The sequence below is a fragment of the Diadema setosum genome, chromosome 8 (genome assembly GCF_964275005.1).
Source record: "Diadema setosum chromosome 8, eeDiaSeto1, whole genome shotgun sequence".
NCBI lineage: Eukaryota > Metazoa > Echinodermata > Echinoidea > Diadematoida > Diadematidae > Diadema > Diadema setosum.
Window position 1 is genome coordinate 1,747,582 of NC_092692.1, and position 15,595 is coordinate 1,763,176.

Below are 15,595 nucleotides of genomic sequence, written 5' to 3' on the forward strand. Positions count from 1 at the left end.
TGTTGAAACTGCAAATTAGAATACATGTACATCTAGTGTCAGAAGGTGCACCAATTTCAATGACATGTTCTAGTGTTGCATAGTGTTTCCTGTGACCATTGTAAATGTTATGCACTACTGGTCATCTCCAGTGTATTATCACTTTTATCCTCATTGCCACAAATATGCTACTCAAAGTACGCACAAGCACCAACATCCAAGGATACAATATATTTTTTGTGGTATCCCATCACACCCCACACCACACCAAACCTCAACACCATCCAGACTTCTCTTTACATCACTGACACACACGCGTGACATGTCTTTTCCAGCCACTCAATAATTAATTACTAGTGCACTACAAGTACAGTGGACTCCCATTTTTTTGCGTTATAACGAAGTCATCACAGCTGCAGTTTTCTTTCGTTATATCGAAATTTCGTTGTAACCGAACAGATAAACAATAAAACATATAGAGTGGATAGTTTTGCAGCCTGAACGTATACCTCGTTGAAATCAGAATTTCAAATTTTAACCATGCTCATTATCACGGAAGTGCACTGTATGAGCTTTGGTACGTCTGTAATGTGTCATGCACTTATGATGAAGCAGTTTGTGGCCTCTACAACATGGTGATTACAGAAATGTCATCCTTTTCTTAAACTCTTTTAAGATTGAACAGTTGTTCGATTACAAGATATACCAGTACTGGTAAAATTGCAGAATTATCTGATTGTTGAAAATATTTGCACATATTCGTGAGACAGTACAGTCGAGTGTATAATATTCATATTGTGAATTCCTGTAGTTGTTGCTTAGGGCCGATATCAAGCAAGAAACACCGTAATTATGCTCATTGCCTCAATCACATATCTTTCACTTCCAATCTCACATCTCTTCAACTACAGTCAAACCTGGCTATAGCGGCCATCCATGGGAGACAAAGAAAGTGACTTTTATATACAAGTTTGACTACATACCTGCACTATATGCAGGAATCAGCACTTCCATTTTACTCTGGTGGCCCTTTTGGGCCATTAAATTTGTTGAATTTGACACTTTTGTGCCCCCCCCCCCCCCTTCAAAAAAAAAAATGTAGATGGTGGCCTGAAATAACAGGAAATATAAACTTTTATTTTGAATTTTAGTTGCGTGATAGGGCCACAAAAAGATAACTTTTTGGGAAATTTGGTGGCCCGGCCGTGGGCTGCTGGTCCACTGCTAATGCTGAGCCCTGCTATATACCTACACACCATGCGCACACGACAACTCTTCTGCAAAACACAGACTGGAAAACAGAGATTGCATGATGATAAAGTGAAATTTATTTCCACTAATCATTCATCAGACCAAGAGCTTAGCAGGATTTTCTGCCTGAAGGTGCTGCATTAACAACTTGCATTGCTTGAAATTAAATGTTCAGACAACCCCAAAATGGATGCACTGCAGTTGCCTGGATAGTCCTATGTTGAGTCTATCTGGTTGGGTGTAGTTTGTGATGATGGCAGAGACCCTGCTAAGGTCGAGTTCCATCTTAATCTTCATCTTCGTCGTCTCCGCCGCCAGAGCCCTTCTTCATGTTCTTGCGCTTGACGCGGCCTGCCCTGCCACCGCCGTACGGTGATCGCAGGGAGAAGTCGATGTGCTTCTGGGAATCCAGGCGAACGATGTACGAGGGGATGTTCACGACTTGCTTGCGCACACTGCACAAAACGAAATGTGATAATTTCCAAAGAATGATAAAAAAAATTGTGTGTGTGTGTGTGTGTGTGTGTGTGTGGGTGGGTGGGGGGGGGGGGGGTCATCCATAAGGCACATTTTAGAAACCTAATACTCAAATTCAGCAATACAATGAACCAATACATTTGTAGAGATGAGTGGTCACGTATTACCACCAAAATAACAAGATTGTGAAGAAAGTAATAAAGCCACTACTGAACATTGATGGATCCTTGTGAGGTCTACAGCTGATACCGAAGCACAATACTACATTTAACATCCTTTAGGTGTAGATATTAACACAGGAAATCTGGCATACTAATTTTTTCCCTCTCATTTTTTTTTTTGTCTTCATATTGCCTTTTGAATGCAGCAAATTACATATCTGCACCTTCTTTCATTAACATCGGACATCTATCACAGGAACAATGCAAGGCGTTGGAATCGTGCAAGCACATCCAAGTGGCCTTGTGAATATAGAAACATTCTGTTCTCCGTCTCCCATCTGTGCTTCCTATGTGACATAGAGAATGCAAGCATACTCCATTGGTCATGGGCTTAGAGGAGATCGCCAAGCAACTCTCCAGCATCTGGCCAGTTTTATAGCTCTTGCTTGACATCTGACAGGTTGCCTCTTACAAGACGTAAGTCCACATAAAGTGGCCATAGTGGTCTTGTGGAAGACTGATGGTTTCCAGTTCATCTGCAGATATTTATTGTATACTACAGATGTAAGCAACAAGGAATCACCCAAAACATGAATTCTGGATTTCTGGATTTTTCCTTTAAATTTCTTCCTGACATGGCATATCATGCTCTACCCTTGACTGCCTCTAGTGATGTCTGTAATATCTATAGCAATAGTTAAGACAGCATTGCACTAAGTCAAAATGGCTGATGCAAGTCTGGAAAATGACAACTTGAGCCAGAATCAAATTCATTTGAGGCTGAAATAATAATGACAGGGAAAGTGCATCTCTTTCTCTGGGGGAGGAGGGTTAGGGGAGGAAATGTACCAACTTTACGGGAACCCATCTCACAAAGAGGGACTGACTGGTTGGACACTTCTTTCAGTGGGAATTTCAGAGATCCTGAACTATGGAGTTTCTAAGTGACTTTAATTCTTCCTTTCAATCTGGGTTCTGATAATAACCTTGTCAGCTTTTACCCGGATGATGACAATCTTTACATCTAGTTACTGAACAATTCAACAACTCTTTTATGTAAACCTTCCAAGAAGATCAACCAACAAACTATGATAAATGCAATGACTATTACAGCATGCAGCCAGTTAGATCAGGTCTTTTGATTGATGGAATCTGTTTGAGATGAGTGCAAACTCACCGAATGTGACGCTGGCGGATCAGCACACGGGCATGGTGAATACTCTTGGCCAGTCCAAGCTTAAAGACTTGAGTCTGGAGACGACGCTCCAAGAAATCCTCAATGCGCAGACCAAGCACGTAGTCGAGCTTCATCTTGCTCTCGTCCAGCACACCGATGCGAACCAGACGACGCAGCAGGGCATTACCTAAAATTCAAATCAAATAGATTTGAACAAGTTTAACATTAGAGATTGAAATAGGTGAGGGAGATTACATCTACGTCATGTTAAAAGAGTAATGCCACTAACCAGTGCTCGAGTTTGAAGTTTCCTGTATCACACAAGGACAACACACAAATTGATCTGCCAAAATCTTCAGACTACCTCCCTGTAGCCAGTTTTTAGTGGTGACCTTTCTTTTGACAGACTTGTATGTCATTCAAATCAAAATGAATAAATATTTGTCACAAAATATTTTGGTGTACACTTACAGGAAAATAATGATTGATTACTGAATATTTGTATTATGCAAATGGTTGTAAAAGCCCAAATGAATTTAGTAGATTTCCAGTATAACACATACCAATCAGGGAAAAGAAATAGAGTGAAAAGTGCAATGCTGTGTCATGTGATGTCATGTGGGAATGGAGATGAAGAAACATGAGGAGAGTGTATGTGATAGGTAGGGTGCATGGGAGCACGATTGACATTTATACGTGTGTATGTGAATATCAGCGGGGACTGGTGCACTGTGTGTAGAGGGGTGATAGCTACAGACAGCAGACAGCTAAAAGAAGTATGAAACGTGAAACTCCTTCAGATAGTTCAGCCATCACTACACCCAACACATTCTACTTAATTATTTCCTCTTACCCTCAAACAGTCTTTTCTGGTCCTTCTCCTCCCTGGTCAGCAACTCTCTGGCAGCCTTACGGATCTTGGCAAGGGTGTACTTCACTCGCCACACTTCACGCTTGTTGGACAGGCCATATTCACCGATCAGCTTCAACTCCTGGTCCAGGCGTTCCTTCTCAAAGGGACGACGAGGCGTCACATAGGTTTTACTACACACCATACGCGGCATAGTGACGGCTTACCTAATGCATGTATTCAGAAATATAAAAGTCACCATATGTTTAGGATGGAAAATTCTCTGTTTGTGGTTTAGTTGTGGAGCAATAATGGCAGCAATGAAAAGTCAAGACCACTGAATTTACCTCGTAACAATGCCTCCGGCACCCTTAGGGCAGAGGCATAAAAAGTAGTACAGTACATGTAGGCCTATAGCTACTTACCTACAGAGTGTGTAATAACACTTTAACAGTTTTAACACTTTTTTTTTTCATAAGACTTTCTTTTGACAAATCCTTCTCTGCTGCTTACTTCTTGTGCTTTTCTTATGCCATAAAATGTCATTTTAACCCTATTTTAACTGGAATATTTGAGACCAAGTTTTTACGGAGGATCTCAGCTCTCAGCCCCTGATCACGCAATCGCTGCAAAATTTTGCCTGAACATAGAGCCTGATGCCAACTACAAGATTATATGGTTATACAGGAGAAAAATATTGATTTTTTAAAAATCAATTCATTACCTCAATTAATGCATGAAATATTTTCTCCTGAAAAAGGCTGAAAGATTGTTTTTTGTGTGCGTGTGTGTCACGTCAGGATTCCTCAGAACATATCAAATATTCTTGCAAAGAAACATGGCCCAATCCACATTAATTTCGTTTTTCATTGTTTTGTTAATTTATGTATTTTACAGTGTTTTGACCTTTTTTCTATTTTTTTTTTTTTGCCAAAATGAAAACACAACTTCCTCCCTTCGGCGGAGGTAATATTGCAGAAGACCGTTGTGTCTCCCTTCCCTTCAAGCCTTGAACCTCGAGTAAGAACCATACCTGCCCCATCATGACCCATCTCATGACAAATTTGACTAGAATTGAGAATCTAGATAGACGTACGACCATCTAGTCTACAGGTATGGTACGAGGTGGATTTAGGTCCATACGACCATGTCCATGTGGTAGAATCAACGCACCCGCGTACAAGAGCGAGGTGCTCAGTGTAGGTTCGTACATATTGCACAGGGGTTATTACGCGCGTAGTTTTTATAGCCATTGAATTGTACATGGACCGCCCGTCACCCTCATCTCGGTGTCAATGCATGTTCAACGTCTGATTTTGATGGAGTATTTTGCCAAAAATGGTGCATAATTTGTATAAAGAATACTCATATACTATCTACGTAGCATGAATAAGTAAGAGGCGTCGATCATATCTCTCAAGTTTGCTTTTAGATATGGAAAAATTCATTTTAAAGAACAGCAACTCTTCACACAAACCTCGAGCGAGGATACACGTGTAGAAAGAGAACATGCATGAGAATTTTACGATCGATTACGGCCCGAAATGCGCAACAGTGATATCGATGCATGATAACCATGGGAGTCAACACTCTTTACTGACAGTACACTCTTTGGTGTTCGGCGGAAAGGGGAGGGGGGAGGGGGGAGCATTTCTGATGAAACATTTTGTCAGACAAAGTTGTCGGACAAATTTGCTGTCAGCTAATCAGATGCAAGGATTTCAGTATCTTGTAACAGTAGTTTGTCAGAATAATATCCGACCAAAATGCTTCATGAAATGCCCCCGAGCTAGACTAAGTTGGTGGTAAATTATGTCCTATATAATACAAATTAAACAATAGTCAGTGTCGCAAAGTTATTGAATCAATATATAAACAAAATATCATATTTTATTTTGAACAGTTGTATGTATTGTAACTCTAGAACTTTTAGATGCTACAGCTAAAACCACTGCATCGCTGATTATAACTGTTCAATTAAATTTTGTAGTCACTACGACTGGTTACACATCAGTGCTTTGTAATCGATTGTAAAGTACGGGCGAATCACTCGTAGTATTAATAATATATTAACAGCTGCTTTGTGTTGATTAGCAGTTTTTTGTTTTTTTTGACAGCCATCAAAATAAAAAAGCACAAGATAAAAGTTGATCGTTGTATTATACTCAAGATACAAAAATTAGAGGCTAAAAATGACTGAAAATGTTTGACTTGTAAGGAATATATCTCTCTCGCGCAAAGTCGTCGAGGTAATTCGCATCGTATGATAGTCTCTTATTAGTCGTTTTGTTAGATCACCGAAACACATTTCGCACCAGTAATATTAATAGGGAGGTGGAAGATCCATACCCTGCTCTTATCTGCGTATACGATGTACGTACATGTAGTACAATAGTACTCGTGATTCATAGCAGGTGTATATAGTCCTATGTACCTATAGGGTCTATTTTATATGCCTAATCATTTCTCAGTCAACATTCTCTCTTTATCTCCTCTCTCTCTCTCTTGTTTTATACAATAGCACTATACCCAGGATTGATAAAGTGGATAAGAGACGTATACTTTACAAAATGTTGGACACAACGTTTGTCCGAAATATTTGTTAGATATGTTTCAATTCAAAATTGTTAGATATAATGTAAGGAATTCATCGTCATCTCGGATTAAGACTTGTTTTATAAACTAAAAGATTGACATATTCTGGATCGTATATATAAGTTACCACTTTGATCTGAAACAAAAAACAACGTTTACAAGCTTTAAAATGAACTGTTAATAGATAACTTTCCTCAGTTATTCTTTTCATGCACTTCTCTCTCGAATATCCTTGTCTCCTCTCTCTCTCTCTCTGTGTCTCCCTCTCTCTCTCGCTCTTCCCATATGCATGTCTCGTCCTCGCTCCCTCTCTCTCTTGAACTCTCCTCAGTGTTTTCGTCTCTTTTAAAGGGACTGTAAAGTACTGGTTGAGACCTAATTTCAGGTTTCTAACATTTTTTTTTTTTTGTGTGTGTGTGAGATGATGAGAAACCTCTTATGAAATATGAAAGAGCATGTAATTCTATGAGGAATTCAACGTTGATTTGATGAAAATTGTTTTGAAATGGCTGAAACCCCAAAAAGGGCGATTCTAATAAAGTGTGGGACCCACACTTTATTATGATCGCTTTGTTTTACGTTGTTTTTTAATGTTTCAGTCATTCCAAACCCGATTTTCATCAAATAAACTTTGAATTCCTCTTAAAATGATATGCTCTGTACTATATCATAAGTGCTTTCTTGGTATCTCGCAAAAAGTTAAAAGTTCAATTCTCATCTCCACCAATACTATACGTCCCTTTAAACTACGGCGATGTATACTTATAGGCCTATATAGTTGTATATGGATATATCCCGATCATGTTTGTTTCTGTCTAGATGTGTGCAGTCATCAGAGATCATCACCATCACCATGTTTTCTGTTTTCTATGTTCTTTTTTTTTGTACTAATTTTGTGTGTGTTTTTTTATTTTTTTTATTTCTGATGTATTTATATTGTATTTTATCCGCACGGACCTGCATGCGGAAGAACAATCTCCGGACTGAAGTATGTGCCGTGCTTAAATAAAATATGAACGAAAATGAAATGAAATGAAATGAAATGAAGGCGATAGCATTATTGCCTATTTTTTCATGATAATCGGGTAGCCTATTGTTTTCTTTCGAACGCCATTAACATCCAAGGTTGATGTGATAATTTAGGTGGAGTTTCTGCATGCAAGGTTGTCGTAATCCAGACAGCAGCTGACGGTAATGGCTCGTGCATTCCTTCCTAAATGCACATTAACCACAGAAGGAGGCAACAACAACAATGAACCATGTTTTCTCCGGCTGCGAAACACCTACGGAGGGAATGATAGAAAAAAAAATCATGACGTTTCTATTACTCCAGTGACTCAATTATTTGGTCAAAAGTCTGCCAAAAGTTGACAGAGATTAATGCTGACATTTTAAAGAACATAACGGAAATTAGAATGGAGCCGTTCTGCTGGACATCAATGACGATATTTAAACATTGACATTTTTTTTTTTTTTTTTTTTTTTGGGGGGGGGGGTACTCTTTTCAGGACAGTGTCATCAAGATAGAAGTACTCTACGATAGTGGGCGCCACTTCATTTTTAACTTTGACGTCTTAAAGATAAACAGCGGTTATATGCACATTGCCAACAACATAAATTGTACTAGAGCTCTCTTCTCTTTAAGAATGCGACATTTCTTATGGTTGCTGATCCAATGGAATTCATGTTCATGAGGATGATGGTGTAGGATAGACCCCCATATTGGGCTGCGGGGTGCAAGTACACCGGGTGGAATGGGGTGGGGTCAACTTGAAGGGTCAATACACATTATGTAGGCCTATACCCCTTTATTGATAGGAGGAATCTTCGGGCGGAAGGCTGATAGCCATTCTTTTTTCCAAACTTTCATTTTCCATTATCTTTATTTCCTTTTTTTAAGAGCTAAAAAAAAAATGGGAGTCAGTTGTCCCTCGAAATGTTGAACCCGCCGCACCCGTTGCGCGGCCCCTCCTGATGTGTACGCCGGCCTATAGTATAATAAAGACGAAAATGATAATCTGTAAGGTATTAAAACTACAATAGGCACATATCACTATATTTTAGTGCCCCCAACTCATCTTCAGCTGTCAGTGAATTGTCTTTTTAATATTTAATGTGTCGCTTGAATTTATATTCACCCTCGCAATTTGTGCAGGTATACTGAAATAAGTGGCTACGGCAGCCGACGGACACCAATTACAATAACACTTCACTCAGAATGCGAACAAACCCACATTGATTTAGACACAATGGCCATGCACCATTATGCACACGCAGTTCTGTCCACGTTGTGAGCGCTTGCTCACGCTCACAACACATTCTCCACAATTTAGGGAGTTGAGCTGCGACACCATCAATCGAATCGGCACATACTGCATTCAGCGTCAGTGTGTGCATGTATACGCATCCTCCCCATCGTCCGTTCGTATTCTTGGTGTCTTCCCGGAATGAATTGTGCTTCCAGCCTCAAGATTACCCTGATTCATCACACGAGTAATGTATCATGCTGACTGTTTTATCTACTGATACTTTGGTGAGTAACTTACTTTCATCCAAACATTAACCTGGATGCGGTCGATTTGTTCTGCATGCTTCAGTCAAGATACTGTACGTGCATCTCGCCAGCTAGCCGTCTCTTCATTTTAGGCGCCACCGAATAGTACTCCGTGTATATTCTTACGAGAAGATGAAATATACCTTAACGTAGACCGTTACATCTGAGCGTCATCAACGTTTTCAAACCACTCCCTCCCCTTATTTTTAAACTCATCTCATGCAATTATAATTTTGGAAACGCATGTACACTAGATGTGAGTGGTTATACTTCCCCTGCATGTGATGAAATTAGTTCGATCAGCAGATACTTTCGTATGCTTTTAAGTTATAGGCATGCTTGCATTATTCAGTGCGCACTCGTTGCTAAATTTATTCAAGCCGAAATATTTGAGATTGAAAGAATATTTCACCCTCGATGGAACCAAAATCATTCCTCGCTCATGTATGTCTCTTTTCAAGATGAAATGGGTGAGAATGCCATGTGAAGTTAACTAAAACAACGAGTCTGGTGTGCGTCGGTTGGCAAGCTTTAGGCATTATAAGCCTATACTGTTTTGTCCGAAAGCGGAATATATTGCGGCTCCAAAGAATATCAGAGACCAATAACAAACCTTGTTCTGGTAGTTGAGGTGCAGTATGTCAAATAATTTACGTTGTAATAGCAATCTAAATATTGCACTCATATTTGCCACTAACGGTAGGTTTTACATTTAGTCCTTGACAGGTGTGAACGTATACTCAGATGGATAATGCGAAATAAAACATCATGTCTTACTAATAACCACTGTCGCATTTAGATCCTATAGGATCTAAATGCGACAGGTATATACGAGAAAAACAAGCGAACAAACAAACTAACAAAGAGAGCCGATAGTGGTATGAGCATGATTGGGATGCATTGATGACGGGTGGTGTGAAAAGGAACGGTTATAGAAATAAGCGGACGACTCCCTGGTTGACAGAAGGGCATACATTATGATGGGACGTCATCATTCTTTAATATACGGCCCGGTGAAGTAAGAGAGCGGCCATACGAAACTTGGCGGAAGTTACTCCGGAAAGAAGGCCGAGGCTTCCCCAGTGCTAACACAACAAATTGCACCTGCCTAAGGAAATCCAAAGTATATAGTGCTCGATCATGATGCAGTCGCTATACGACAGTTTTTTTTTTTTTTTTTTTTTTTTTAGGTTGACAGTAATGCCTTTTTAATCTTGAAGAATCACACGTAAACCTAATGTTTACATCAAACAAAATATTCTGGAATCATATTGCAACTTCACTGATTGAAAGTACAAACTTGCGTTTATACATTATTACTCGCAATGTCACGCAATGAGTTTCATGAAATCTTCAAGTTTTTGCCCGCCGCAGCCCTTCTGCGCTCAAATCTTTATGCTGCATGTTTAAACATGCATGGTCTCTTTGGATACACATGAGAGGGCCTTTAGAGTTGTCATTTTTATGGGTGTTGAAAGCATTTGTTTCATTGTAGAATGCATCTTATGACACTATTAAGATCAGTATCGAAAATAGACCATCTGTTTCGCGCACAAGAAATATGACTAAGAGGTAACCTCTCATCACAAGAGTATGATAATAATATAGGTCCTATCATTACGTCTTTTCTGTCCACTCGATAGAAAAGAAGAAACAGGTTATTTTTTAATATCAGTAATAAAAATAATATGAGGAGGTCATCAGATCATCCTGCAGAACAGTAAATTAGACTGAATAGTCTCTCTGGGTAAAATTCTCTGTATACACTGTAAAAACATCGGTGTTAGATTTAACACCACGGGTGTTAAATTTAACACCGATCAAACTTCAATAAAGGACCACACCCACAGGTGTTAAAAATGCACTGTGATGGTGTTGAAAAGTGTTCACCTGACACTTCGTGGTGTTAATTTGACACTGTACCTGGTGTTATTTTGACACTGTACCGGTGTTAATTCAAAGATGACACCACATGGTGTTGATTTGATATTTGCTGGTGTTAATATCAATGGTTTAACACCCGTCCAGCTTCAATAAGGGACCACACCAGCTGGTGTTACTTTGGTGTAAATTTATTTTCACATTTTTTCAAAAATCTAGTATTTTAATGTAAAATTCTTGATCGTCTTGTTTAAATTAAAAATCAACAAGAAGTGCAGTTACTAAGAAACTCTTCAAAAAACAGTTTAAAATTTGGAAATGACACCCGTAGGTGTTAATTTAACACCATAAATGAGCACCGAAAATTTAACACCAGCTCGGTGTTCACAACTCAATTTAAGATGATAATGTAGTGAAACAGCCGTTTCATCTCATGCCATGCATGCGCTGTTGTATAAGACGAATAAATGTATTAAAGGTATGAGCAAAATGTACTTGGCGTGTGATACAGTAACGTCAGTATAGCGCATATACCAGGAAATGCATGTTGCTTGGGGACATTGATGCATGGCATATAGTGACATACATGCATGGCATAAGGCCTATAAGTTCACTCTGAAAATAAACACGTGTATTCACGCGTAATATACTTAAAAGAAGGATGTCTAAGTTACGCTAACGATAACATTCATGCACCTATCTCTTATACAATCATTTTGCAATCGTTTCCAAACATAATATCTGAATGTTATCTGATATTTTAAAGCGGATGGTCACGGCGGAAGTTTTGCGCAGGAAAGGACCTCTCGTTTTCCACAATGTCGAAAACTGCTAAATTATTGTCCTTCTACATAAGTGCAGCACTTCAAAACTTTGTCGAAGCTCTGTGCAGATTATAAGCAATCCCACATTATTCTTGATATCAATGTCAAAATCGATCCTATGTTGCATAAAAGGCAACAGTCGCGAGAAAAAGATACAGTATGTGCAAAATAGTGTCTGTTTTTCGTTTTCTTCCAGTGACGATTATGCTGAGCACAGTTGAGCAGAAGAGATTGAAGACATTAATTTTGTGAGAGATGCGAACATTAAAGTACATTTAAATCATACATAAAAAAAAAAACAAGATGTGAAGATCGCGGTCTGATGGCTATGCTTTCACCAAGAAATGAAAACCATCAATAGTGCAGGAATGATTTGATTTAAGGACTACATCCATCACCGCAGACGTACAGACATCATTTTGTAGAAAGCTAAGACGTTGATCTGCTTAAAGGAGTACGAGGTCATCACCCTTTTTATCGATAGACAGACGCTTTGGACGACTTAACACAATATTAATGGAACTTGCCCCTGGCTGGCCAACTTTATTAAAAGCATGGGCAGACAATGATGCGTATAATACGTGCGTGACACAGCTGGTATATAGTATGTAACCAAATACTAATGGACAGACCCCCCCCCCCTCCCTTCTCTCGCTCTTTCTTTCTCTCTCTCTCTTAGCTGACCAGAGAAGATGTAGAGCATTACGACAGAATGATTCACAGCTGAAACGATAATAAAGCTTGTATCTGTAAAAGAGATAAATATTACTGTTTATGTTTTCTGATAACCGAGCGGTACTTCATTCAGACGCATTTCTTTTTTTTTCTAAACAAAGAGCTGAGTGTGACGTTACATTAAATTCTTTGTAGTGCTTCCGATAACCTATAATAATCAACAGTTACTATTGGACTGATTTATTCGTGAAATATAGGGATCGGCCCGAGTTGGCATTCTGGGTATCCATTTTGTAATATAAGCTGTTGGTATGTCGGGCAAGCATTCTGGTTAACAGAAACTTTTGAGGGAAGCGTATTTCTCCATAGTATATTAAATGGAAATATATAAACTGGTGTGATGATATTTTGATAAATAATGTGAAATTTATGTGTACGTATGTGTATGCTGGCGTCTGCATGTGTATGTGTGAGTGTGTGTGTGTGTGTGTGTGTGCTGTGCGTAGAAAAGAAAGCAAGAGGAAACAGCACTGTCCAGCGGCTGTCACCTCATCTTCAGATGATGGTGAGTAATGACTCATGGGATGGGGCGGGGGATGGGGAGGGGGGGGGGGGGATTGGGGATGGGGGAGTCCGGGAAGCGGGGGGGGGGGTGTTTGCGCTTTGTAGATGGGAACCTATACTCGACAAAGCACTGACTTGAAGAGCAAAAGCAAACAATACGAAGTGTACACTCGTCTCGGTTACGTGTTTCGCGAACCCATGCATCCGTGAATGTTGCTGTTATTTGTCCCTACCTAATGAACTCGGATACTGCACGGAAATGAATGCAACCTTAATTAACATTTTGATTGGACAGACCCAATAAAACCCAACCCTGCTTTCAATAAAGCCTATAAATTTTGCCGGTGACCCATTATCATGCTGACCCACAAGGGAGGTCGTAAAGTACGTGCATGGGTAAAACGAACTCGGTTCATTAGCGTTATAGGACCTGAGAAATGAAGATGAACCCTTTATCAGCGCGTCGGATTCCGGTTGGATAAAAAACAAAAGGAGTCATCTCTTTCGTGATGTAGTTTGGTTGCAAGAAGAGCAGCTCTATCACCGGTTTGAGAACTTGAAAATTCTCCACAAGATCAACAAACACTCATCATCATCATTTGAGTTTAATCACGTTCTCAGAATCAGTCTTCCTTCTCCAATTTTGATGGTCTCAGAGTGGAAGTCACCAAAGGAAAACGTTTGACGCAAATTGAGAGTGGGCAAAATTTAATTCAGAGCGAGAGAGAAAAAGTGTGTTGGTAGATTAGAAAACAACACAATAAATTTCGAGGTGAAGTATAGGAATGTGGAGCAAATGCATTGCCGTTGGGGAATCAATAAAATTGACTGAAGTATGATGCCATGCGGTGACAGTTTCCTTTTTGTCGCTAGTGCCTCAAATAAGTGATAAGCAACTAATAATCCACGGCATGTGTTAGAGCTTAATTTCATATTTTATGTCATTTTATTACAGGGAGTATCTCTTTGAGTTCCACGAAATATGCTACTTAGTATATTATATCTACTCTGCTTCTACCGGCTGATGCCGTTTTATAGGAAACATGCAAACTGCAAGATGTGCCGTATGTATAAGTGTACTATACAAAAAAAAAAAAAAAACAACAGCAGCAGCAACAGCAGCAACAACAACAATAACAAACAAACAAACAAACATACATACATAAAAAACTAACATTTTTCGATTATACTCGGCTTTTCTATTAATGTTTGCAAAAATTTTAACTAAGCACCTGTAGTTGAATAATTTCCTTTCGTAACCATTGCAATTTAAAAGCTGTGTATAATCTGTTCGTTTACTCAACCTCGATACTCCGACTTCTCCCATCCCACACTTGTTATACGTAATGAAGGCCATGCTAAAATTAAGACACTTATCTCTATAGAGACATTTCCTCTCTTTGCAAGCCCTTTTGTTGCCATGGTAATTATTCTTAACGAGATACTCTGCATTATATTGGCATGATATTCTTTAAAGGCAAGCAACAGCATTTCGGGAACGGATATAGAACAAATGAAAAATAAAGATGGGCAACGCCTGGATATTTTCCATTGCATTTTCTTTTATTTCCCCGCTTTCATAACGGAGGGCGACTTCTTTCGACATTATCTCACGCTTATATATAACTATATAAACGTATCTAAATATATATCATAATATTCTCACATGGAAAGCATTGTGTATACTGCATTAGTTGACACAGTGCCTATATACAACATGGATCAGATTATTCCTGTTAATCGCACTCTATACGATTTAACAGAGCGCGCTATCGCCTTTACGGAAGCAACGCATTCCCCCTGTTCTTCCATGAATATGATCCTGACATTCACTTCCTCCCATGCGTGCATGAAACATTTAAAACGAGCCCTCATCCGTTTGTGACGTCATTACTGACAGTCTGTGGCTTGCTGTTACGTAATATTGTTTCGGAAGATTGGACTCTCTTTTATAGCACAGCTATACCGGGTGTCCCAAAAAAAGCGGAACGGTGGATTTTCAGTACCTTGTGTTCTAAAAGTGATATATTTTTGACATCATTAGAGAGAGCATCTTCCGCAGAAGACAATGATACGTACCAAAGTCATTCAATTTGGTGCAGAACTTTTTATTCTATGCCCAATTCTGTAAATGCAGTCATTTGCAAATTTCATATTTGAAACATATTTTTTGCGACGTATGAGCGAAGAATTTGGGTGCGATAAGCGTTCCATATACGTTGTATTGTGTAAGCCCGTTGATCCATGTAAAGAAAAGATACAGCTTTCAAATTGGGCGCGGGCCAGGGAAAACAGTGTGTGTGTGTGTGTGACTGTGTGTGTGTACGCGCGCCCAATGTGGAAGTGTTTAATAACATCAAGATTTAGAATGAAGAAGGAAAGGAATAACAACCAGTCTCACAATGGGGAGCATAACGGATTATAGCCGATTATCTTTGTGACTGTAAGCACAATAATGATAAGTCGTGTACTCACTGTAAATTATCATCACTCTATATATACAGGGCTGTGAACTAGATACGGATATCGGATCCCTCAACTCCGAATAATGGATTATATCTTATAAAAGACAATCGTCTTGACCGAGAACCGGAAATCGCCTAAAGC

General features: G+C 39.2%; 1 protein-coding gene across 1 annotated transcript; it reads right to left on the reverse strand.

Moving 5' to 3' along the window:
• Positions 1-1,284: 1,284 nt before the first annotated feature.
• LOC140231508 (small ribosomal subunit protein uS4) lies at positions 1,285-5,467 on the reverse strand. The gene is made up of 4 exons (XM_072311642.1): positions 5,373-5,467; positions 3,899-4,122; positions 3,046-3,232; positions 1,285-1,685 (listed from the first exon to the last, which is right to left on the reverse strand). The coding sequence occupies exons 2-4, from the start codon at positions 4,107-4,109 to the stop codon at positions 1,517-1,519; spliced, it is 567 nt and encodes a 188-aa protein (XP_072167743.1). The 5' UTR covers positions 4,110-4,122; positions 5,373-5,467; the 3' UTR covers positions 1,285-1,516.
• Between the last annotated feature and the right edge of the window lie 10,128 nt (positions 5,468-15,595).